We start from the raw sequence: 25,896 nt of genomic DNA, 5'->3' as shown, positions 1-25,896 counted from the left end.
AGGAAGGAAGGAAGGAAGGAAGGAAGGAAGGAAGGAAGGAATTGAAAGAGAGAGAGAGAATAGAATGCTCCTGCCCCCCATGAATCCACTGCCCAGGGGTAACCACTGTGAGCGATCTGGGTGCCTGGGTTTCTAGCCTTTTGACCACACGCACATCAATGTATCTTTTTAAAAGTTTGATCAAACCATATATAGAGCTTTGCATTTTACTTTAAAAAGTTGCATTATATCACAAACATTTCCTCAGATCATGAAACCCTCCTTGAAGTCATGATTTTAATGCCTGAGAACTACTCCATGGATATCCTCAGCTCAAGTTCTTGACCTTGGGTAGAATCAGATCTCTTGGGCACGTGGGGGCCCTGAGTGGCCTCCGTCCAGCCTCTCCCCTCTACCCGGCCTTCATCCACTGCCACACTGTCTTCAACCTGAGAGGCTGAAGTTGCTGACAGGACCTTCCTGAGCCAGCACCTCAAATCTATTTTTCAGTGCATCCCCTGGGCCGAGTGCAGAGCCTGGCTCAGAGTAGGCACTTGATAAATATTGGGCTTATGTTGGATGCATGCTGAGGTCAGCCTTTTCCTGTTGACTTCGAGGCACCACCAGAACACAAGGAAAGGTGTCTGGGGGAAATGGAAGATGAGCTCTAGAATTCAGGAGAGAGGGCAGAACTGGAGGTAAAGAATGAGAAGTCACCTGCGGAGACATGATGGTTGAAGGCATGGGAATCAACGGACCCTCGAGAGGAGAGGAAAGAGGAGAGGAGAGGAGAGGAGAGGGGAGAGGAGAGGGGAAGGGAGGGGAGGGGAGGGGAGGGGAGGAGAGGAGAAAAATTCAGCAAGTCAAGGGCCAGAAGCTTGGAGGAGTCCCATATTTGGGGACAAAATAGATGGGTAGCCACCAAAAGATGTGGAAGGAAAAGGAAGTTCCTGCACCTGCCATTCATTCACCCATCCATTCATCATTCCATCCATCCATCCATCCATCCATCCGTACATTTAACAAATCATGGCAGCCCCTACCTCAAGGAGCTTAGTCTCAGGGAGCCTGAAAGTCAATAGAGATGTTTCAAGGAAAGAAAATCAAGCTTTCTAGCGATTGAAGATAAAAACGGAGGGAAACTAAAGATTTGGTGAATTCTAAGTGAGAGAGAGATTGTAAGGATTAATGAATGGAGGCTTTTGTGAGGAAGTGGAGATGTTTGCAGGTAAGAGGGGAGAGGACTTTTAGAATACAAGAGTCTGGGGCACACCTCTAGGAAAGAGCTGCCCGAAGCCCCAGGGCGTGTCTGGAATCCATGGTCCACCCTTCATTGCTGTGGTGCCTCCTCCCTGCCGTTCTCCATACCTCCACCCCTTCGTGCTGTGTAACTCAGCATCTTTACTCAGCCCATTTTTCTGGTTGTTTTTTTTTAGCTACTCTCCCTCCTCCAGCTCAAGTTCAAGCTTTCCGAGACACACAGACCTCTGTCTCCCTGACCTGGGATGCTGTGAAAGAAAGCCCAGAGCTCCTGGGTTATTACATCTACTCCCGGGAGGCAGGATCATCTGAGTGGCAAACCGTTAACAACAAACCCATCCAGGACAATAAGTGAGTTCGCCCTACCGCTTCCTGCACCAGGAGAGGCCATGATAATAATGAAGGCCGCCATGTCACAATATGGTACTGGACACTGGGCACTGTTCTAAGCTCTTTTCAAATATATTAGGTTTCAGTTCTAACTGCACACCTATGAATGTAGGACTAATATTTTTATAATCGTTGTACAGGTGAAGAAACTGAGACATAGAGCGGTTATGTAACTTGCCAAAACTCCCTTAGCTGGTAAGCAGAGGAACTGGGACTTGACCCAGGTGGCCTCTTTTTGGGCTAATACTTGCGGAGGGCATGCTGTTTGCAGATAGAGGTGGCTGACGAGGTCTGGTCCCTCCAGGAGCTGAGAGACAGAGAGAGGCAGAGAGTGCAGAGCAGCATGGCTTCAGGACCAGGGAGGCCGGCATTCAGACTCCAGGTCTACGACCCGCTTGCCTGGTGACCCTGCATAAGCTCACCCTCTCAGCCTCCCGCTCCCCTCTGAAGTTCCCTCCTCACTCTGAGGCCCTGGTCCTTGGGCACCATGAGCCTGGGCTCGTGACTTTTCTCAGGTTTGAGGCTCTGTGGTGCAAGAGGCTCAGGTGGTAACACCCCTCCCCTCCCTTTCTATCAGATGACAGGCCAGGCCCTGAGCACACCTGGCTGAAGTCCCCTCACTCTGGGCCCCAAGATCATCTTACCCCAAAAAACGGACAGGCACTTGTGTCCCTCTGGTCTTCAGCGTCTCACCGTCAGCTGTGAGGGGTCACTTATAATTTACTTCTGCTAAAGTTTCCAAGTTGGAGGAAGAACCAGGTTTTTGACAAATTAGCTCAGCGTCCAGGTTATCCTTAGAATAATATCTCTCCCCCACGTGCATTCAGTGTACTTTCCTGAGGGAGGGAGCAGAGTTTGAGGTAGAGTCACATGAAGAATGTAGCATGCCTGGGGAATATGTCACACATGGCAGGTGGCACGCTTCTCTGGTATGTCCAGAGAGCTCTTCACACACATGCATGTCATTAGTTACCTGTGTCATGGCTGGAAAGAGGCTGGACACTGCTGCCCAAGAGTGCTGCCTAGGGTGATGGCATTGAGACAGCTCAGGTGGGCAGTGGTGGGCATTTCAGCTCCATACCTCTGGGTGCCACAGAACTTGGCTCGTAGGAGATGCTTTAAACAATGTCTGAGTGAATGGATGGTTGAATAATGAATGGACAGGTGCTGTGCTGGGACTCAGGAGACCTGGGCTCTGGCCCAGGCCGTGTTTCCAATTGGCTGTGTGCTCTTGGCATGCCTCTTTCCTTTTGGGGGAGAATTTTGCTACCTGTAAAATAAAGAAACTACACAGATTGATCCCTAAGGGTCCCTCCCACATTCAACTTCATCCTCATCTCCAAAATAGCACTAAGTAATAGTACCTTCCTCAGAGGGTGTTGTGACGAGTGCTGAGCTTACATGGGTTCTGTGGAAAGGGAGCGCTAGACCAGCATGTCCTGTGATCATTGTTGCCATCTGTTGTCAACAAGGGCTGATCCGGGGAGTCACCCCCAGCCTCACCTGTTCAGGTGCTGCCTGAGCATCACCCCCTCCATGCTTCGTCCCTCTCGTAAAGGCATGTTGCCTGTTAGACGGGCATGTCCCTGAGCAGGGAACTTGATGCTGTGTCAGCCATCAACACTTGATTTATGTCCTCAGGGCTCCTCAAGGTCAACTGGCTGAGAGAAGCTGGTTAGAGACCAAGATTTGCTACAAGAAAATGTTGATGAGTGAAAAGGGAGAGAGCGAGGTCTACAATTTGGCTTTTATTAAGAAGGGACAGGATGAAATGGACATTTTTCTCCAAACCAGAGTGTTCTTGTATGTCTCTGGATAACAATTCTCTTTGGCGGTCTTTAAAAGGGCTCCGTGTTTTAGAATCACAGCATTTGTGCAGCTAATAAAAGCCACTTGTGTTTCAAGGTCAAGGCCCACAGTCCTAGAGATGTACCAGGTAGCACAGTTCAGGGCTCAGCTATCTGGGCCTCCAACTGGTACCATTCCCATCACATTCGCATTTTAATGGTGGGCTCTAAAAGAGCCACCTCCTATAAAATCTTTATTTTTCCCAGTTTTGAGAAATAATTGGCATATATCACTGTATAAGTTTAAGCATGATGGCTTGATTTACATATCTTGAGAAATGATTACCACAGCAGGTTTCGTTTACATCCATTATCTCATATAGATACAGTAATAAGAAAAGAAAAAAATTTCTCCTTGTAATGCGAGCTCTTAGGATCTACTCCCTTAACAGCTTTCCCATGTACCATACAGCAGAGTTAACTATAGTCCCCACGCCGTACGTTACATCCCTAGTACTTACTTACCTTATAACTGGAAATTTGTACCTTTTGACTACTTTCCTCCAACCTTTAAAACCGTAAGGACTTCATCCTTCTGGGTGTATGCATCACTTTGGGGGAGGGGGCAATTTCTCTAGTTAAGAACTGGCCCACAACCCTCAAATCCTTCCACACTGGTTAACCACTTATTCTTGTTCTAGAAAGTTCAGGGATGTCTGCGAGCTGCTTGGCCATCCCTGAAGGCTGCACATTTCTCTCCCAGGTTTACAGTTCCTGGGCTGAGGACGGGGAAGGAGTACGAGTTTTGCATCAGGTCAGTCAGCGAGGCCGGGGTAGGTGAGAGCTCAGCCGCCACCGAACCCATCAGGGTCAAGCAGGCTCTGGGTAAGTCCAAAGGGGCAGGTCCAGCCTGTAAGCTCCAGGTGGCAGCCTTGGGCTGGGCAGAGAGCGAAGACCACATCTTTAGGGCCCAATCCCAGAGGCCAATGGGGATAAACCCCCTGAGGGGAGCTGGAGCTGACCCTAACAACCTGGGAAGGAAGTAACAATGGCCTGAGGCTGTGTTGTGAAGCCTGACCAGCTTCGAAGTCTAGGTGCCCTGGGGGAGGGAGGCAGAGTCAAGGTTACCAGCAGGCACCGCTGGCTAAGTTAGTACCCCCAGAGCAGGGTGGATGCTCACTGGAGGAGTCTTGTTGGCTCCCTCAGGCCCCACTGCCCCTGGCTTCACCTCCTTGCCTCCCCACAGCTATACCATCTGCTCCCTATGATTTTATCCTCCTAAACTGTGGGAAAAATGATATGGTCATTGGGTGGAAACCCCCCAAATGCCGTGGAGGTGGCAAGATCCTGGGGTACTTCCTGGACCAGCACGACTCGGAGGAGCTGGACTGGCACCCAGTCAACCAGCAGCCCATCCCCACCCAGGTCTGCAAGGTAAGGCTGCAATGTGGTCACCAGCCTGGTGTCCTGACTTGTGTTGCTGGAGACCGGAGGTTCTGAGGCTGAGAGAGAGTCTTCAAGTTCCCTGGCCTCAATAATCCAGCTAACTTTCAAGTGCAGACCCACTTGACCAACCTTGTTTAAAGCTCCCATGGACTTCCTTCCTTGAACCTCTCCCCCTGCTGCTGTACCTCATCCCCTTCCTTCCCAGGCTCAGCTTTCAGACTGTATTTCTGCTCTTCAAGGTCAGTAACCTTCGTGAAGGCCACTTCTATGAGTTCCGTGCCCGGGCAGCAAACTGGGCAGGTGTTGGCGAGCTATCAGCACCCAGCAGCCTGTTTGAGTGCAAAGAGTGGACGATGCCACAACCAGGTGAGAGGCTGCAAGGGGCTGGACCTCAGCACACCCGCCTCCCCAAATCTAACCAATGAGATGAATGTCACCAAGCTCTCTGTGCATTCATGTTTGATCTGTTGGTCCCAGACACCAGACCCCTGGCCCATTCCACCAACTGACCTTGTAATCTCTGCCTAAGAGGACCCTTGACCTTGGCCATCAACTGGCCCTGTTCCCCCAGCACAAACTATCCTCTATCTTGACACATCATCTGAGCTCTGATTGTGGCCACAGACCAATCTCATATCCCAGTTTGCCCGGGACTTTCCTGCTTTTGCCACTGAAAGTCCCACACCCCAATTCCTGGGCAAACAGAGAGGGCTAGTCACCCCACACACCATCCCCACAGCCCTGTTCGCTTTCTCACAAACAAGCCCTTCACCTCCCCCCCAGGAAGGAAGGATCATGACCTTCCATCATTCTGTTCAGCTCAGTTCCGTTCTACACAAAACCTTTACTTGAATGGCAGATAATTAGTATGTGTGTCTGTAGACAGCAATTATAAATGACTAAATTTACTGGGTACTTACTATGTACTGACACTTTCCATAAATTATGTCATGAATGCTCACAACAGCGCTATGTTATGAGCACTATTATTATCCTCATTTTACAGAGGAGGAGACAGGATCACAGAGGCTAAGGGACTTGCCCAGAGTCCCCATAGCCTGAAAGGGTGAAACTGGGACACAAGGCCTGGTGCTCTGACTCTGGAGGTCACACCCGTAGCCCCTACACTAAATACTGAAACGACAAAGACGTTAGAAGGGTTAATGCTGTCTGGGATTGGGATGGGAGGACCGGGGATGCTTCGGGGAGAAGTGATGCTCAGCTAACCCAATTTCAGCCCCAGATCAAGCTTGGTCACGATGCCGAGGCTGGCCAGGTCCCCACTATGCCCAGAGCAGGCACTTCCAGGCCTGGTGTGACTGACAGATTGACAAGCTTGCTGACTAACCACCCAGCTGGATACCTGGCTGTCTGACTGGCCATCGCGTTGTCTGGCTGGTTGCCTGGCTGCCCAACTCCTTCTCTACGCCATCTCCTACAGGTCCCCCATATGACGTGCAGGCATTCGAGGTGCGGGCCACCTCCCTGATGCTGAAGTGGGAGCTCCCACTGTATACAGGAGCTGGGCCAGTCACAGGCTACCTCATCAGTTTCCGGGAGGAAGGCTCTGAGCAGTGGGAGCCAGTCACCCCAGGCCCTGTCTCTGGCACCCACCTGAGGGTGAGTTCCTGCCCCCTTCACCCTCTGACCCACCCTGAGCCTGCCCTGCCACTGGACATGGCAGAACTATAGAGCATCAGAGCTGAAACAACTCTCAGGGATCACTGCCCTCACTTAATGGCAGCAGACGACCAGAGAGGGAAAGTGGCTTACCCAGGGTCACACAGCGAGTTAGTACTAGGTCTGGCTGGCTGTAGACTTAACCTGTTCCACTCTGGGCAGACTCCTTCCTAAAAACTCACTTATAATTGTATATCAGCATTTAGATATGCTTATCCCTTGAGCCAGGAATTCTGCTTCAAGGATTGAATTATAGAGAAATAATTAAACAAGTATGCAAAGATCAAAGGACAATGATGCTCATTCTTGCATTGTTTATAAGGGCAAAACTTGGAAACAACTTAAATGTCCATCAGCAGGGGGGTTGCTCAAATAAGCCATAATGTACCCTTAAAGTGGAATTCTCTGCCATGTAGTATAATGACTATGCTGGTTTAAGAAGTAGCAATCGTATAATGAATGAGGTAGGCCTACAGGATTGTATTGATGTGAAAATATATCCATCATATATATGTTTCTTAATTTAAATGAGAAACAAACTCTAGACTCTTCAGATAAATAAGAAACCTGGCAGAGTCATTGGTTTTATTCAATGGGGTGGTGGTGGTGGTTTTAACTTCCACACATGCAGGAGAAAAGAAAGCACAAACAACCCTCCCCTGGCATGAGAAAGACAGATGTATTTACATGCCAGAAAACAAAGGTGCCGATTGAAGTGTTCTTAGCAGACAGAGCACAAATGACCAACTTGGACAATCAATGAGAATCACAGACTTCCAGTCACCAGGCCACTTTCACAGGCTGTAACATCCATCTCTGAAGCCAGTGTGGGTCACAGGCCTCCTCTGTTTAAGGAACATTCCCATGATATGGATTAGATATGGGTTAGATTATATTTTCTGCAGTCTAGGGTAAGAGACAATATTTCCTCCAACTCATTTTCCTGGGGTGTCTTTCACCGGCAGACAGGAGGGTGTGGGGTTTTCAAGACCACACATGAGCACTCCTTTAATTGGCACCAAGGGAAAAGAAGGCTGCCTCAAGCAGCCCAAAACATTGTGGAAAGAAGAAGAAGCTAACAAACAGAATACAGCGCATGTCATGTTTCTACATGGATTATGTGCCTTTAAAAGTAAATGGATTTTTTTACAAAATTGTTAATTTTGGTCATCTTTGGGGGTGGGACTGCCAGGGGAGCTTTAACCTTTCATTTTATAGTCGCTATTGCTTTTATATTTTCACCAACAAGCATGTATTTCTTTTAAAGTCAGAAAAAAATAAAAATACTTTCATTTGAAAAAATAATATGAAACCACCTAAGACAGAATCAGAGAGGACAAGCCTTGGCCAGTGGAATGGCAGTTTCCGCCTCCACAGGGTCAGGCTCCCTGCAGTAGAGTCGGCCAGTGCTGGACAGCTGGTTCAGGAGAGCCACTCGAGATGGGTGGCCTGTCCGCCTCCCCACATAGGTTGGCCCAGGCCAGGGCGAGGCGGGCCTTGGTGACTTGGCACCACTTCTGCCTATGGATGGTTGGCTGGCATTCACTCCCTCAGTCATTTACTAAATACTTCTTGACACTTTACTTAGTGCCGGGTCTGGAACCAGGTCCCAGGCATAACAGTCCTTGGGTAACAGGCAATAACAATGCTGTGTATTACACAATCAAGGGGAGTCTGAGGGATTCTGGGAACTCCAAGGAGGAAGGTCAGAGACCCTTCCTGGTATCCTCGCGTCTGCCTGAGCAAGGTGGTCAGGGATGGGTTGGAGTTGGCTAGAGCGAGAAAGAGGGGAGGGTGTTCCAGGCAGAGGACTCAGCAGGGACAAAGGCAGGAAGATGTGACATGACATGATGAATGTGGGGACCCTGACAGAGTCATGGAGTAAGAGGGCAGAAAGAGGAGGAAGAAGACAGAGGCTAAGACCAGGTTAGGAGGACTTCAGGTACTAAACCTTGGAATCTGAGCTTTACCCTGAAGGCCACTGAAAGAGTTAAGCATAATCAGACTGGCGTCTTGGGAAGATTGGCAGAGGGAAAGATAAACCAGGAAAAAGGGTCTAGAAGCAGAGCTGCCACTTAGGAAACTGTTGACTAATCCAGGTGAGAAGAATAAAGCTTCAGTGGAGGCTGTGGCAGGGCCATGGAGGGGACCCGCCACATTCAAGAAGCGTTAGGGAAATAAAAGGGGAACTTGGTGATTGGACATTGTAGGGCCCACGAAAAAGGTGTCGAAGATGATTCCCAGGTTTCTCTCTGGGGTGGTGGGTGGAGGAGAGAGAGGGGTGCAGGAAGGGAGAGAGTTTTCTTGTTGGAAGTCAGATGATGAGTTAAGCTCTGAGCAGGTAGAGGTCCAGGGGCCACGGGCATGGGTCTCCCAAAGGGGAGACCCACTAAAAACTGGAACTCGGGAGAGCAATGTACTCCTGGCCCATCCCCACCCCCAGGGCAGCCTGGACCCTTCTGGCGTTCCACAAATGACTGGTTCCCAGATCCCCACGGCCAGGGTTTTGGGAAGGATGGGCTTTGCTATCCTCCATGCTCACTCCTGCCTCCCCGCCCCCCTGCCACCTCCAGATTTCGGACTTGCAGCCGGGGAAGAGCTATGTGTTCCAGGTGCAGGCCGTGAATTCAGCTGGTCTGGGGCAACCGTCCATGCCCACTGACCCCATACTCCTGGAGGACAAGCCAGGTAGGAGCAGGTAGAGGGTGCCCACACCACCGCTGAGCTGTGCCACCCAGGAGAGGCGGAGCTCAGAGGGGGGTCGGGTAGAGCATGTGGATCTGCTGGGCACTCCCCCCTACTGCCACTCCACACTTCTTCCAACGCTAGGTCTTTACACTGCCCTGGCCCTCCCAACAAGGCCCTGAAGGTGCCATCATTGTCCCCACTTTAGAATCGATATTATTGTAGCTCGGAGAGGTTCAACGGTCAGGTCACACAGCTAGCACTTGACAGAATCACTCAGCTCTCCCAACTATAAAACATGTTCTCTTTCCATTCTTTTCATTGTTTATTCATTCAACAAATATTTGGTGACGCCCACGTCGCACTGGGGATACAGCAGTGATGGAAAGCAAGGCCCCTGCTCTAGTGTGGGGGAGGGGCAGGACAGATGGACAGTAAACAAGTAACCGGTTACATGAAGAAGACGGTGATAAGTACTATAAAAGAAATGAAACAGGGTGATATGGTGGGGTGGGGGTTACTTTAGCCAGGGTGGTCAGGAAGGGCCACTCTGAGGAGGAAATATGTGAGCCGAGAAGAAGCCAGATCATGCAAGGCGTTGGAGGCCACAGCAAGGAGTCTGAGTTACTATTTTATTCAAGCGCAACAGGCAGACCCTGGAGGGTTTAAGCAGGGGAGGGGCATGACCTGGTTTATTGTTTATACAAGTCCGGCGCCCTCTGTTGGATCCTGCCCTCAGATGCCCCGGAGATCCAGGTTGGTGTGGATGAAGACGGCTTTATCTACTTGGCTTTCGAAGCCCCTGAGGCCCCTGACTCCTCAGAGTTTCAGTGGTCCAAGGACTACAAGGGCCCGCTGGACCCCCAGAGGGTCAGGATCAAGGAGGAAGTTAACAAGTAAGTAAGGGGAGAGGGGGTGGCACAGCTGGTCCACAGGTCCCAAGTGTCAGATGAGTCGGCAGAAGCTCGTGGGGGAGACCACCCAGCAGGACCCACAGACAATGAATGGGCTTGAGAGTGGCTCCTTGGTCTCTCACTAAGAATGCTGACTTCCCCCTTAAGGAGAAATGAGGAGACGGTGGTGCATTTGAGGGGCTGAAATGGCAGCGTTCATTTGGAGATTCTTTTTCTGTAAGGAATGAATGTGCCCCTGCTGGGTGCTTTCGGGAAGTCACTCAGCACTTAGTTTCTAGCCTGGGTGCCAGTGACTCGTGTTGCAACTTGTCTGGGCTCAGCATCCTCATAGGTCAAAAAAGGGGTTGGTGCCAGATGACCACCAGGGTCCCTATCAAATGCCCCCAAGTCTTCCTCTCCACCCTCAGCAGCTCATGGCCTTGGCCCTGTCCAGCAGGAAATAAAGTTGATGACTTAAGCCCTGGAGGGCAAGACAGGGCAGTGCGGCCAGTAAGAAGAACTTATGCCAGAGAGCCTGCTAACAGGGGCCGTTGAAGGTTCCAGGCCAGAGTTGACAGGGGCTTTCTAGCTCCCAGGCCTCCAGAGGGGCACAAGGCCCCCTCTCAGAGCCTCTGCTCCCCTCCCTCTGCCAGGTCCAAGGTCATCCTGAAAGAACCTGGTCTCGAGGATTTGGGCACCTACTCAGTGGTGGTCACCGATGCGGATGAAGACATCTCAGCGAGCCACACGCTGACCGAGGAAGGTAATGCCCCTGCTTCACTGCCACCTCCCCAAGACACACAGGCCCGGGTGGAGAGCCCCAAACACAAATGTCCCCAGAGGCAGGCAAGAAGAACAAAAATGAGTAAAGCAACGATTTCCAGAGGAGTAGGCCCTCACCCACCCATTCAGTCAGCTAATTAATCAATAAATATCTAGTGAGCACCTGCCATATATTGGGAATTACATCCGTGAACTCAACAGGCAAAAATCCCTCCCTGGTAGAGTTCACATTCTTCTTGTCTCTCTTTTCTTTTTCTGCTTTGGATAAAAACAAAGGTACCAGAATTATTTCACTTCCACCTGAAGCCTAAAACAAAAACAAAAACAAGAACAAAAAAGTTGGTCTGAGGAATGAGGATGTCAACAGGGAACAAAGGGGACTATAACAAACCAGAGAGTAGATGCTGTGTCTGAAGGGTCCTCCATGTTTGATGATTTAAACAGAACTGAAATCAGTACTTATGACTGACAAGACTCACTCTCTGCTGTCTCCATGACAACTGAGGGACAGCCCGTTGTCTTCCCTGCTGACTGCATATGAGGCCCTTTGATTTTGTTAAAAAGCAGAAGCCAGGCAAACCCAATTCCACAATTTTCTGGCTGTTTGACCGTGAGCAAGTCATGTCACCTCTCTGGGCCTCAGTTTCTTCATCTGTAAAAAGGGGTGATAATCCCTGGCTGCCCCAACGGAAACAATGTTATGTAGATACGTTTAGATGATTCTATGCAAACTAAAGCCATCAACAAAAGGGATGGTTATTGTTTGTTTTGTTTTGTTTTGACTGGATTCTTGCCATGGGTCCAGACTCATCATGCTAAGGCTTCTGGAGCTCACAAGGGAAAATTAGTATGGGCTCTGCCCCTGCCAATACATCCATGTAACACATATTTATTGAGCACCTACTACATGCCAGACACTCAGGGAGGCACAGAGCTCAGCTTAGCAGGAGAGACAAACCTAACATAAAGAGGCAGATAGCAAATGAGGCAGCATACTGCAGAACTGCCCTAGAGACTTCTAGACTGAAGTGCTTAGTAGAGGAGCCAGACCCTCACAGACTAGGACAGCGTATTACGTGCAGTGGGTCAAGAATAGGCCTCGGGAGCTGGTGTGCCTGGAGTGTTCGGAGGTGGACAGTAATGCCCACACCCACAACATTGTGTGAGGACTAGTGAGATAATGCAGCGCCTGGCACATAGTAGGCACTTCTCTGGGGAGGTGGCACTTGATCTCAAGGAGGCTTACAGCAACCCCACACACACACACCACCCACAGTGTTCATCAACCCCTATGTTTCAAGTGACCCCAGGATGAAAGGGGTGACTCTCAGGACTTTCACCCAGCATGGACCCTAGGATGGTTTCTATGGATCCCACTGGACCCAGTATTTCATTCTCTTTGGTTTCTTCTTTGCTCCTCCCTGCCTCAGAGCTGGACAAGCTGAAGAAGTTAAGCCATGAGGTCAGAAACCCAGGTAAGCATTCCAAGCCAACCACCTTGCGCAGCCCCCGCCGGGGCCCATTGGGGTGTCTTGGAGCAGAGCTGAGGAGTCAGTGAGAGCCAAAAACTAGCTGGGGTGCAGGGTGAGGGTATAGAGGATGGAGGGCCTGAGACCCAGGAAGTCAGCGGTCCTGTGAAAGGGAAAAAGGCAGCCAGCAGGGTGAAAGGGGGTGCAAGGGAGGGCAGCGTGGATGGTTTCCTCTTCTTGGACTTTGGATCATCGAAACCTCTGCTTCCCTGTGTTGGCCAGTAATGGGGCAGCCCCTGGAGCAGGGCTCACAAACTGAGGTGCACATTAGAATCACCCCAAGACCTTTTCAAAATCCCAATGCCCAGGCCACGCCCCAGATGGATCAGAATGTCTGAGCCTGGACATGCGTGGTTTTGAATGTCCTTGGGGATCCGGTACCCAGCCAGGATGAGAAGCACCCTAAAATAAATTGACTCTAGAGTGAGCATGCCAAAACCGTCCTCAGACCCCCACCCCCATCCCCACCCCAGTCGTGTCTCCTTCAAACTCTCAAGCACTTTGCACGTAAATGCCAATGGCGTCCTCAAGGTGGGGCTGGTTGGAGAGTGTGGTGGGGAGAAAGGTGCCCCACCCACCCCTTTCCATCCTCTTCTTCCCAGTGATCAAGCTGATCTCCGGCTGGAACGTTGACATCCTCGATCGAGGAGAGGTGCGGCTTTGGCTGGAAGTGGAAAAGTTATCTCCTGCCGCTGAGCTGCATCTCATCTTCAACGACAAGGAGATCTTCAGCTCACCGGTAACTGGGACTCAAGATTCCTAAGTGAGGTTCCCTGCCCCGCCCTCAGCCTCCCCCGACAGTGGTTCCGCATAGGCTGGCAGCTCCCCCTAGCGGACATTTCAGAACTGACCACATGCTTTGGCTGTCACAGTGATCGCGTCTAAGGACCTGGGGGGATAGGTGGCAGGGACGCTAGATGCTCGCCAATGAGAGAGAGGATCCCACAACCAAAGAATTTCCCATACCCCCTACAACTTTTTAATATACTGCCAGACATTCTTCAGATGAAAAACCCACATTCATGCTTATAGTTATCCAAGCCTAGACCCTAACTCTGAGATATACAGAGAATTTTTGCACAGTTTTAATATACACTGAACAGAGAGTTTTTATTCTAGTAGATGCTTCACCTATGCTTTCATTCATTTTCCTGTTCTTGTACAGAATAGTTTTGATCTTTTTGCTTTTCTTCTCTTAAATTCAAACCAATTCATTATAAATCAGTGCAGCATGGGTGAGATTATGTCAGAACACCTGCATAATGAAAATCATATTACCTTATTTCTTCTTCCTATACAGTTGTGGTATTCCATTCTTTTTTAAATGATGTGTGTGCATAAGTTGTATTAGTTGAACCATATGAGTTGCCCATGTTCAACTTTTTTACTTACAAACATGACAAATTCAATCTCGTGAGAGATTTAATCATGAGATCATAGTATTTGTGAATTTCATCTCCAGAGGGTAAAACGGCATCAGAAACTATGTGTTATAGAGATGGGTGCTGGTTCTGACAGAGAAGAAAGAACTCAGGGCTGGATGTCAGAAGACTGATATCTATTCCCTGTGGGTTGTGTGCCCTTAGGCAGGTCCCTTCACCTCTCTGAACCTCCATTTCTGCATCTGTACAATGGGGCTGGTTGTCCCAGAATCAGGAGGAACAGTAAATGAGAAAATAGATTTGAAAGTTCTGCTTAAAGGTTAAACATGACCTTGGCACATGGTACAGGAAGTGTTACAAAGTCTGGATTCTTGGTACACAGCATTGAGACCATCAGTGGCCCCCATAGAAAAATAAAATACAACTAGATGGCTCCCTCAAATCATACATGTAAATGAGGCCAGAGGGACTAAGGTCCTAAGTCTAGAAAAGAAAACTTTTAAAAACTGTTTGAATATGACAAAATATAAATAAGTGTTAATTCTGGGTAGCAAGTACATAGGTATTGTGAATATCATTATCCTTTATAGTTTTATGAAGGATTGTAAAAACTAGCAAAAAAAAAAAACCATGTGGCACAGTGGGGGGTTGGTGCTTATTCTTAATTGCAATTAATTCAAGCATCCCCAAATTGCTCCTGTGCCTGCTGGGCCCCAGGGTTGTTCTGGGGGCAGGATGTGGGGAGAGCCCCACTCTATAAGAAGCAGAGGGTAATATAGGGCCCCTCCCCATCTCTTAAGCCTTCTAACTCTGCACATATCACCCCCCAAGTCTAACTGCACCCCAATTTGTGCCCCACAATGCAAATTCCCTGGGATAGGAAAAGGGCAAAAATGACTCTCCAGGTTTGTTCTCCCCAGAACCGCAAAATCAATTTTGAACGAGAGAAGGGCCTGGTGGAAGTGATCATCGAGACCTTGGCTGAGGAGGACAAAGGGTCGTACACTGCTCAGCTCCAAGACGGGAAAGCCAAAAACCAGATCACCCTGGCGCTGGTGGATGACGGTCAGCCCTGCCCTGCCTGCCGCATGCACCCAGCCTCCGCTTTTGGCTCTAGGGTCTTCTGACCAACCTGATGCCCCCTCTCTCGACCTGCGCTCCTCTTGGCTCATGCTAGCCCCTCCTCCCTATGTGTTCACAGATTTTGACAAACTTCTGAGGAAGGCGGATGCTAAGAGAAGAGACTGGAAGAGGAAACAGGGTAAGAGCTGCTGGGGTGAAATTCAAAAGCCTCGGCCACCAGGCCAGTGGTCAGTGCTGGGGAACTGCTGGACTCGTGAGTTAATAGATCCTGCGGCTCTGGTGGGCTCCCGAGGGAGGGCCGCTGCAATTCAATCCAGTTCCGCCCCTGTGCCAGAGCGAAACAGCATTTACCCAACCAGCGAGTGAGCGCCTCCTTAAATTTTGCGCCCTACATGCCTCCCTTGCCTCATTCGAGTCCCCGCCCTGGTGGGGACAGAATCTAACACTGGCTGCCCTAACCCCAGCTGACGCACCCTGTCTCGCCACCAGGTGGCGCCTTGGCTGAGCCTGGCGCTCTGACCGCTGGGCGTGTTTGTTTTGCACTCAGGTCCCTATTTCGAGGAGCTCTTGCAGTGGAAGGTCACGGAGGACTGCCAAGTGCTGCTGACGTGCAAGGCAAATCCCCACCCCTGCCTCCAGCCCTGCCCCCAGACCCAGTGGGGCGAGATCTGTGGCTTGTCCCAAGCTGGTGGCTGTCCTTGCCCCACTCCCCCAAATTCAATACCCTGTTCTTGGCTGATCCCACACCTGGGAAGTAGCCTCAGGGAGACTGTGTTTAACGAGAAAATAAAGCCACCCCTCTGCAGACCTCAGGGCGCAGAATTATTGTGAGTTGGCGCAGCCTTGAGCAAGATCTCCAAGCTGCATTGGGAAGGAGTGGTGTAGAGCCAGGGGTCTGAGAGCAAGTGAGGGGTCTATATGTTGAGGGAGTTCCCTGGTGTCTATTGGCAGTCATGCCAGACACTGTGCTCAGTGCTTTAGAGCATTATCTTGTTTCATCTGCCTCACAAGCATCTGTGAGATAGGCATTATTATCCCCACTTTATGGATGAGAAAACAAATGGGGAAATAAGTCAAGATCAAGAGGTAGCGCCTAGAGTCTGACTCCAAAGCTGATGCTCCCTCTCAGTACCCTGCAGCCTCTTTAGGAAACTGGGAGAGGAGAGGGGAGGGAAGGGTGCTCCCCCAGAAGCATATTCATTCAGCAAACTCAAAGCACCTACTATGTACCAGGCACTCTGCAAGGCACTGGGCATACAATGAGGAGGAAATGGTCTCCTTAGGTCTCTAGGAGCCCACAGGTTGAAGCAGGATCATCAGAAAACAGCGTGCTTCCTGCTGTGATCGAGACATGTAGGAAATTGATTAATCACCAAGCAGGGTACTCTGGGGTACTTCAAGGAAGGCTTCCTGGAGGAGGTGACATCTAACTCCAGTCTTTAAGACACATAGATGGTTACAAGGGAAAATAGAGTAGGGAAGGGTTCAAGAGGCAGAGGGAACCCCATTAGCAAAAGTCCAGACTTGAAGCCAGCAGAGGAGACATATGGTTTGAGGAAGTAGTTGGCTGAGACTTATTGTGCAAGTGTGTATCTGTAGGAGGCTGGAGGGTGGGGGGACAAGAAGTCACATTTGCAAGAAAAGGTTCTGATGAGCTGAGTTTTTACTTTAAAAAAGAAAGCTTGGTGGAGCCTCATTTTCCACCTTTCTCAGGTGACCAACACAAAGAAGGAAACATGTTTCCAGTGGTTCTTCCAGAAGAAAGAGATACCAGATGGTCAGTATGACTCGCAGACTGGAGCAGGGCTTTTCTGCATCGAAGAGGTAAGCGTAGCTCTTCCTTCAGGGCTCACACCCTCCGGGCAGTGCCAGGAGCACTGGGTGGGGATCCAGAGCAGGGCCAGGACTAAGGTGAGACAAGCGAGGCACTCACCTTGGGTACAAAATTCAAGGGCACTAAAAACTCAGTAATCAAGATAAGTGATAATTCATCCAATATTTTTAAAAATCAAAATTAATGCAAAAAAAAGACCTTGGGGAAAACAATACCAAAATATTAAAGACAGAATCAATAATACCAATTTTTCCTTTCGTTTCGACTCCAGTCCTGGCCCTGCCACTGACTGTGTGGCCTTAGGCTAGTCACTGTTCTCTGACCTCAGCTTTCATCTGTAACATGAGCAGATAGAAATGCTCTCTCGAAGTTTCCTTCCGACCCAGACAGTCTAGAATTTCACACCGGAAGGCTGTCTCCGTGTGAGGCAGGTCTGGGCGGAGCAAAGCGGGCCTGGAGCTCAGTTCTCTCACCCACGTCCTCCCTGTGGCCTCTGAGGAGTGTGACCTGGTTAAGACAGAAACGCAAGGCTTGTTCTCAAACATTCAGAGTTTTTCTGCCCTGCTGCTGACTGCTCTGGCCTCACTGGGTGCCAACGAGGACTGGGGCAAAGATGCAGGCTTGCTGGCAAGGAAGGAAATGATGATTTCAGAGTATTCTCCCACATCCTGACCAGGACAAGGTCAAGTTGGCCTGTGTCATCATGGGGCAAGCTTCTCACTCAGGGCATGGCATCAAGTAGGTGCTTAATAGCTACTGAGTCTTGTTATAATCCCTGGCCCATTGGAGCAGAGCTTTCTGGCTTCCAACGGTTGATCATCACAGCAGTGATAGCGCATAGCTGGGGCAAGGATCATGTTACCATTTGAGATGAATAAACTGAGACTCAGAGGGTTTAAGTACAAAGGCACAAGGCTAGGGAGTGGGGGAGAGATGTCACTCCAGTCACCCTCCCCGAGGTGTGGCTGGGACTTTGGAACCTTCACTAGGGGAGGAGGGAAGGGACCTAGGAGAGGACTCTTGGGGTCCAGTCCTTCGATCCGCATTTAAGAGCTACTTCTACCTTGAATCCTGCCTCAAAGCACACTGTAGACATGGTATGGTGGGAGGGGCCCTTTGAGGGGACAAGGAGGCAGATATCACTCCCCAGTTCCTGAAGGAGATGCTTTGTAATGAGAGGTCACTTCTGACCTCTGGACCTTGCTTTAAAGGTGTAACCCAAGTTATTGCTTTATTGAGTATTTATTCAGGCTTCATTTTGGGGTTGACAAGCACGTGCCAGAGAGGACCCCCTTGTCCTGGGCAAAAGAACACACATCCTTTTGGAGAAGTGCAGAAGGGTTCCTCCTTTCAGGGGCCCCAAGGGAGCAGGGTAGCCCAGGTGGAGGGTGTGCTGTGCCCAGACAAGCTCCACAAGGAGGGATCACTGTTCTCCGCTCGGAGAAGCTGCCTGGGAATCCAAATGTGGGGTGTCTGTCTCTGTCCTCAACTCCCCCACCGCACCACATGCCCAGATCCAGATAAGCCCTGAGCTGGAATCAGAAGGCGCTGGAGCTGGAAGGAGCCTTACAGCTCACCCATTCCAGATGGGTAAACTGAGGCCCAGGGAGGAGAAGGGTCTAGCCTGATATCACACAGAGAACTAGGGCTGGCCTAGAGCCCAGGCTGACCTGCTGTCCTTTGCTCCTTCTGGAGCCCATGCTGACAACACCTTCACTCGTCCTTCTTTCCAGCTGTCCAAAGAGGACATGGGAACTTATAGAGCAGTGGTTTCTGATGACCGTGGGTTGGATGACACCATACTGGACCTCACAGGAGAAGGTAGGAGCTGACAATGTTGGAGACGGTCCAGGAGGGTCGCAGGGAGATCACCCTGAACCAAGAGACTGTGATATGACCTGTGGGGTAAAATGGATGGGATCCCATGTCACTTGAGGCAACTAAGGCACAGAGAGGTTAAGTGCAGCCCAACGCTGCACAATTAGTCAGTGGGAGGGGGCTCGTTTGTGTGACACTGATGTCCATGTTCACTGCAACATACCACAGTGAGCCTAGGCTTTAAGACCCGAAGCCCAAGTTCACGCTTCTGCCCCACAGTGGGTCCCTGGCTTTTCATCCAGCTGGTTGGCTCAGCCAGCAAGAATATGATCAGGTCGGCGCATTTGTCCTCCACCCATGGTGCCCCCTGCCCCACAATCACTGAGTGCCCCAGACCCCTGCTGCCCCCAAGCCATAGGACTTGTCCTGCAGAGCTCCCAATGCCCCAGGAGCTGCCCATGAACTTCACCACATTTTCTAAGGACATTCCCATCCTGGTGAGTCCGTAAGGGGGCCTTACATTCGCTGACCATTCTGTCTGTCTCCCTCCAGCCCTGGATGCCGTCTTCAATGAGCTGGGCAAGATTGGCGGTAAGCAAGCCCCTCCGTTTGCCCAACCCTGCCCCACCACCAAATCGCCTCCAGGGGACCTCCAACCAGCCTTGGCTCCCAGGGGTGGGTGTAGTTTCCAACCTCAAATACTGGGGAAGAAGTTCCTGCCTCCCCCACACTGCACCCCAAGAGCAGGGGTGAGCTGGTGGGCCCAAAAATGTGCCACCCAGAGGATCTTAGGGGAGACCCACTCTTCTCCTCTGCCTCCCAGCCCTCTCTGCGACCCCATTGAAAATCCAAGGGACTGAAGAGGGCATCCGGATCTTCAGCAAGGTCAAGTACTACAATGTGGAGTACATGAAAACCACCTGGTTCCACAAGTAAGAAGGCCTTGTCCTGGAGCCCTAGCCAGGCTGGAGGGGGCCCAGCACCCGCCCCAGCTCGGTCCCAAGAGGTCGGCAGACAGGGTCTCCCACTGGCCCTATTGTCCACAGAGGGAGTCGGGAATAGGGGGGGAAACAGGGAGCTACCCCGGGGAAGGTGGACACCTGAGTGGTAGGGCCATTTTTCCAGAATACCCATGACCACAGAAGGACCACTGTCTTAGAAAAGCATCTGGAACTGGGGGAGGCAAGGGTACAGGAACAAGGAAGAACCAGACAGTCAGGTGGGTCACGGTACCTTGTGGGTCTCAGAAGGCTTAGCAAACTCAGGCAGCCAGGCTGAGGGACGAGGTGCAGGCAGAGGCACCTGTGGGGCTGGCAACTAACTAAGAGTCAGGATAGGTAAGGTATCCAAGGAGACTCGGCCAGGAACTAAGTGACCCCAAATAGTTTGAGAGCAGAGTTTTCCCGGTGCTTCTTGTCATTTGCACACTTCAGCCTTGTGGAGCAGGCATTGCCGCACCCATTCTGTGGAGAAGGCTAGGCTTACCTGGTTGAGTTTGTCAAATGAGCGAGAACACAGCCAAGTTGAATTCCAGGACAATTGGGGCTCCTTCTCTAGAGTGTCTGAGCCCCGTGACTAAGCCTATATGTATCAGTTCTGTAGCACAACACTAGGGACATGGACCAGGTATCTCCAGGAATGAACTTTAAGTAAAAAAAAAAAGAAGTTTCTATGATCTCTGAGGGCTAAGGAAGAGCGATTATGGAAAGAAACTCTGGAAAGGTTTAAGATGGGGAGAATGAAGAGGTAAGGAAGTGACTGATGGTCACTGACCCTGGAACACCGTTTCCTCAGAGCCCCAGCCTGCAGGACATGTCGCAAATACAGACTCAGTCCCAAGGGGCTGGCACATAGTTGATGAGCCACAGGATTTGATGAATGAATGGCTGGATAGATGAGGAATGTTGGATGGATAAATGATGAATGGATGAGTGGATGGATATTTATGGAATGTCTCATGGATGGCCCCCACCTTTAGCCCACAAGTCTGGAAACAAAACCCTAGGAGAGGAGTTTGGGGCAGGGGACACCTATAGACCTGCAGACAGACAGCCTGTTGGGGCAGCACTGATGGGCTGAGCCTACTCAGCCATTTATTTACTCTCATATTCAGAGAGAAACGCCTGGAGAGCAGTGATCGAGTGAGGGCTGGCACCACCCTGGATGAGATCTGGCTCCACATCTTGGATCCCAAAGACTCAGACAAGGGCCGGTACACCCTGGAGATAGCTGCCGGGAAGGAAGTCCGGCAGCTCTCAGCCGATCTCTCCGGGCAAGGTGAGCTGTCCGTCTGTCTGTCCTTAGAGAAACCTGTTTCGAAAGCCCCATGGTCTTTCGGGCGGACTCCCATCTCCCCACCCAATCCCGGCATCGCCCCCAAGAGAATACTGGAACAGGAGGGACTTGAGAGAGAGGAACAGTCAGCACCAAGCCCTGTACCTGCGGGTCATGGGGGCCGAGGCCCTGACAATCCTCTTCCCTCCCCCTATTTCCTTCCCACAGCTTTTGACGACGCCATGGCTGAGCACCAGAGACTGAAGTAAGCATCCTCTGTGTTTCTCAGTGCGAATCATAGGCCTCTTGGGTGTGGCATGAACCGTGCACAGGACCCCTTCCTGGGAGCCCCGGCCAGCTCTTCCTGTCCCTCGTTATCCCCTCACCTCCCCCCCACTCCCCACACCCCACCCCCGGGCAGGACTGTCCTTTAACAAATGGAACCACGAGCCTTTTTCTCATTTCTGTGTTTCAGAGCCTTGGCCATCATCGAGAAGAGTAAGTCCCCCAATATTCCTGTTGTTTTCGTTTCTGGGTTTGGGGCGGCTTCCAGAAAGCTGATGCCTCCTGGCAGGCTGCTGAAGTCCCAGCTCCCCGTGGGGTCTGTGTGGCTCTGGGCTGTCACAGAGCTGCCAGGGAGACCTGGGCAGTGACAGTGTGAAGACAAATGGATAAGGAGAGCGCGGGTACCAGAGACCGTGAGTGTGGAAGCGCCCGGCACAGGCCTGGCGCCGAGCAGGCCCATAGGCAATGTTAGGTGCGACCGTGAGTAGGACCCAACAGTCCGGGGACAGACAAGAACGAGGCTGCGCTGGCCTTTGGGAGTGAGATGAGGGGAGGAGACGACTTTAAACCTGAAGCTGGTTCTGGCTGTTGGGGCACTGGGGCCTCACCGAATGGAGGACCCAACCCCAACCCCAGAGGGACGTGGCACAGTCTCTGAGCAGCCCCGATGCCACCACCACGTCCATGCACTCGAGTGTCATCAGGTCTCCCCCAGCCAGCTCTAAGCCACCCAGTTCTAGGAGACTAACTTTCTGGTTCCCCTGACCCCGCTGATCAGAAGTAGGCATTTCAATGAGGGAAAGACGGCTGGCGGCAGAGCAAAGCAGCCCCCGACACTGTGACAACAAGGAAGGAAACTGAACGGCTGTGAGAGACAGAAGAGAGAGCTGCAACACTGACTGCTAGCTTGGGATCATCTGTGGGGGGGGTTCACCCTGCATGGCGTCATTGTCCCTGAGTGTTTCCACTTGGCAGGCAGTGCCGGCCTCAGCGTTCATAAATATAATTGGAAGGGGCAATGGGGGTCTAAGAGGCCATGCAGTGAGGAGTCCTTACAGGGGGGCGACCACCTTGGTGGGAAGGGTGCTGCCCAGAGGCCCCCCTCAGCCCACATCTTGCCAGGAGAAGAGCTGACATGATTCTGGAGGCTCTCAAACCCGTCACACCACCAATCTAATCACTTGACCAGCAAGAACACCCCATCTCATCCTGGAACGCATATCCCCAGACAGGACACCTGTCCAGGACTCCAATAGAGGGAAGCTGAATTCATCATATATGGTTGCGGAATCAAGAGTCAATGAAAGGGGAACATTTCACCCAGCTGTGAGGGAGAGTCTGGTGAACATTCAACAGTGTTCCTCTCAGGGACCTCGTCCCCGCCACCCCAATTCAGGGTCCTGCTCCCCTTACATCCACTGGACAGACACCAGCCAATTCGGGCTCTTTGCACTTCCGTGATCCATGCTCTAGGGTCTGTGCCACCCACCCCATCTGTTCCCACAGCCTCAATTGCAGCATAAGGAATATATTGACTTTCTGTGATTTACAACCAGATTCTCTTCCTGCCTGTGCCCACCAGGTCCCCTCCTTGACCAAAATCAGTGTCCCAAAAGTGTCTGTCCCACTTTTCCCGGCCCCTCTCTTGGTTTACTCCCTTAGCTGGTTCAGCACACCTATTGTGTGCATTTTGCCAGGTTAAGGCTTGGAGCAACCTTATTTACATTCTTTCCCAGTTCTCAAGGGAAGGGACATCTCACTGTCATATCCAGGTACCACCAATCATGACGATGACCTCCAGTCAATGGTGGAAACACATTCTGTCCCCTATTTCCTGTTTATAAAGGCAAAGAAACATGTAATACTCATTTAAAGATTTCCACCCCAAAAGGATGAAAATAGAAAAAAGAAGCATTGCTTAACAATAAGCCTCAACTCTATGACAACGTGCTTCTGGGAAGCAACCTGCAGGAAAACAATCATCACTGGGGGTCTCATTTTTCCCTTCCAGATCGTGCCAAAGTGGTGAGGGGCCTGCCAGACGTGGCCACAATCATGGAAGATAAGGTACTGCCCATGCCCAGCCCACAAGCAGCAGTCCCATGCTGTGTTCCCTTGTATATCCATCAAAAATCATGAAACAAGATAGCACTATGGATGCCAGAGCCCAAGGGGCTGGATCCGCCAGATACTGGCTGAATGACCACACCTGATTGGTCACATGTAATATAAAGGAAAGACCCAGAGCCCGGTGTCAGGCCCATGGGGGTGCTCACCCCAGCACCCCCCATCTCACTGCCCCATCTCTCTAGGTGGCCCTGGGTGTCACAGACTTCTGTCTGCGAGCTTCAGTAGTTCAACTAGATGATCTCTAAAAGCCCTTCCACGGTGGAAATTATGCAAGTTAAATATTCTAGAAAATGATATCTAACATTTTATGGTGCTTACTTTGTGCCAGGCACTATGCCATGTGTAGTACCTATTTTAGCTTGTTTAACCATCAAGGCCACATGAAATGGGGGTTTATTACTAGTCACACTTTATAGCTGAGGAAGCTGAGGCCCAGAGAGGTTAAAGGATGTACCTAAGGTCACACAGCTTGAAGGGGTAGAGCTGAGGCAGCCCAGCTCTAGGCTCTGAGTGTTTGACCATGACACTATAGGGCTCTGAGTTAGAGCTCATTCAAGAATTTTCAAACTCAATTCATAAATCTTTATATTAAAGCAATATAGCTTTATGTGCATGGTAAGATCATAATGATATGTATACAACAAAAAGCAATTAAGCAAAGTTCAAGCCATTCTAGGGTATGTAATTGCTGGAATAATAATAGCCTGAAATCCTAACAAGTAAGTATTCCTGTAGAAAAGCTGGGGATAGAGGATGTGGAGTTAAAGTAAAATGTCTCTCCCTTTAATATTATTGCTTCATGGGATATGATAAAACACATGTAATGAATTTATCACAAGGAGCAGCTTGTGCAGGGAGCTTTCTGGGGGAGTAAAGGTGAATTCCAATGTTATTACAAGGAAGTAACCCAGCATTCCGTTCTTACCCTTTCAGTCCCTGTGCCTCACCTGCATCATCTCAGGAGACCCCACCCCTGAAATCTTCTGGCTGAAGAATGACCAGCCTGTCACCTTCCTTGACCGCTATCACATGGAGGTGAGGGGGTCAGAGGTCACTATCACCATCGACAAGGTCAACAGTGAGGACAGCGGGCGCTATGGAGTCTTTGTCAAGAACAAGTATGGCTCCGAGACGGGCCAGGTCACTATCAGCGTGTTCAAGCACGGGGAGGAGCCCAAGGTGCTGCAGATGTGATGGGCATGTTTAGGCACAGCCTGAGGTCTAGTCTGCATGGACCAGTAGGGTCAACCAGTGGATCACAGGCCCAGGAGGCAGGGCAGGGGGGAAGGGACAGGGTAGAACTTGGGACACAGGGGTGGGATGGAGTGGACATGCCAAAGTGGAACAGCAAAGACCTTGCTGGGGTCTCGAGAGCCCTCGGGATGGTGGGATCAGCACGGGACTTGGAATGGGAGACCCAGGTACAAGACCCAGTTTCGGTTCTACACTCTCCTTTCTTTCTTATCTATCAAATTCCTACTCGTAGGGATTGTTTATGAAAACCCTTTATAAACCATATACCAGTGGTTCTCAACAGCAGGCAATTTTGTCCCCCATGGGACATTTGGCAATCTAAATTTTGGGTTATCACAACTGGCGGTGTCTCCTGGCATCTAGTAGGTAGAGGCCAGGGTTCCTGCTAAACACCACAGCTCCCCACCACGAAATATCCAACCCAAATGTCAATAGTGCCGAGATTGGTTAGCCCTACCATAAACTGGTATATCACAACATCCCTCTCTCAGGATATTGTATTATCCATTCATGTAAGTTCAACAAACATTCATTGGAAGTCGAGCATGGGCCAGGCTGAGGATGGCATTGGGAGCACACAGATAAATAATATGCAGTCCCACCCTCGAGGAGGCCGCAGCCCATTGGGAGAGTCAAACCAGGGTGCAAATGACTCCAGGGCAAGGCAGATGACAAGGATTATAACACAGGTCCCAATAAGGTGCCACTAGTGGTCAGAGGAGAGCAACAGATGTTTGTCCCAATTGGGGAAAGTGGGCTTTGAAACACCTTCACAGAACTTGCAGAGTTGGTGTTGGAGCATGAAAAATGATTTTGATTTGGCGATGGTTATAGGAGGAGAACATTTCAGGGGTGGGGCATTGTGAGAGCCAAGGTGAGGAGGTGCAGTGACACTGCCTTGGTGGCCTTGGTGGCTTTGGATGAGAGTTGGATGACTTTCAGGACTTCTCCCAGCTCAGGGCCTCTGCCTTGTGTGTCAGATACAGGCTGGCCTTGCTTGATGGGCCTCAATTAGGAGCTGGGCATTTCACCACCCTCCAATTTCCTTCTATTTAAAAATAAGATTTGCAGTAGGGGTGGGGGCTTATAAAGCTATAGATGTTTGTTGTAAAATTTTGGAAACCCCTGAAAATGATAAAGGAGAAAATAAAAATCACCTACTCATATACTTTCAACACCGGAAGATAACCCACCTCTGATTTCTGAAATGACTTCCGAACTTCAGGATGAAATGAATCACTCCTACATTCACCACCTATTCATGTATCAAGCCGTGGTGGGTAACTTATATCCCCCAGTGGTTCATGTTCTGGGATCATGGTGCAGTCAGGACAGGTGTTCATTGAAGGGGGTGGGGGGCCCGGGAGCCTGACTGTGCCCGAGCTGGGAATGAGTGTGGGGGAA

The 25,896-nt window shown here is 50.5% G+C and overlaps 1 protein-coding gene across 1 annotated transcript in view; it reads left to right on the top strand.

Annotated features, from left to right (window-relative positions):
• The window catches only part of MYOM3 (myomesin 3), a 45,434-nt gene extending 19,767 nt beyond the window's left edge, over positions 1–25,667 (top strand). The window contains exons 15-36 of the mRNA XM_019650077.1: positions 1,416–1,590; positions 4,180–4,301; positions 4,663–4,850; positions 5,102–5,228; positions 6,304–6,482; positions 9,116–9,230; positions 9,967–10,123; positions 10,774–10,883; positions 12,334–12,378; positions 13,035–13,171; positions 14,735–14,879; positions 15,016–15,075; positions 15,445–15,512; positions 16,611–16,721; positions 18,465–18,552; positions 19,102–19,140; positions 19,373–19,481; positions 20,663–20,826; positions 21,052–21,088; positions 21,299–21,321; positions 23,120–23,175; positions 24,172–25,667. Of these exons, the coding sequence (XP_019505622.1) occupies positions 1,416–1,590; positions 4,180–4,301; positions 4,663–4,850; positions 5,102–5,228; positions 6,304–6,482; positions 9,116–9,230; positions 9,967–10,123; positions 10,774–10,883; positions 12,334–12,378; positions 13,035–13,171; positions 14,735–14,879; positions 15,016–15,075; positions 15,445–15,512; positions 16,611–16,721; positions 18,465–18,552; positions 19,102–19,140; positions 19,373–19,481; positions 20,663–20,826; positions 21,052–21,088; positions 21,299–21,321; positions 23,120–23,175; positions 24,172–24,432 (2,516 nt within the window). The 3' untranslated portion in view covers positions 24,433–25,667. The remainder of the gene's footprint in view (positions 1–1,415; positions 1,591–4,179; positions 4,302–4,662; positions 4,851–5,101; positions 5,229–6,303; positions 6,483–9,115; positions 9,231–9,966; positions 10,124–10,773; positions 10,884–12,333; positions 12,379–13,034; positions 13,172–14,734; positions 14,880–15,015; positions 15,076–15,444; positions 15,513–16,610; positions 16,722–18,464; positions 18,553–19,101; positions 19,141–19,372; positions 19,482–20,662; positions 20,827–21,051; positions 21,089–21,298; positions 21,322–23,119; positions 23,176–24,171) is intronic.
• Positions 25,668–25,896: the final 229 nt, after the last annotated feature.

This window comes from Hipposideros armiger, unplaced genomic scaffold (assembly GCF_001890085.2).
Source record: "Hipposideros armiger isolate ML-2016 unplaced genomic scaffold, ASM189008v1 scaffold_138, whole genome shotgun sequence".
NCBI lineage: Eukaryota > Metazoa > Chordata > Mammalia > Chiroptera > Hipposideridae > Hipposideros > Hipposideros armiger.
This window is presented reverse-complemented; position numbering and strand designations above follow the sequence as displayed.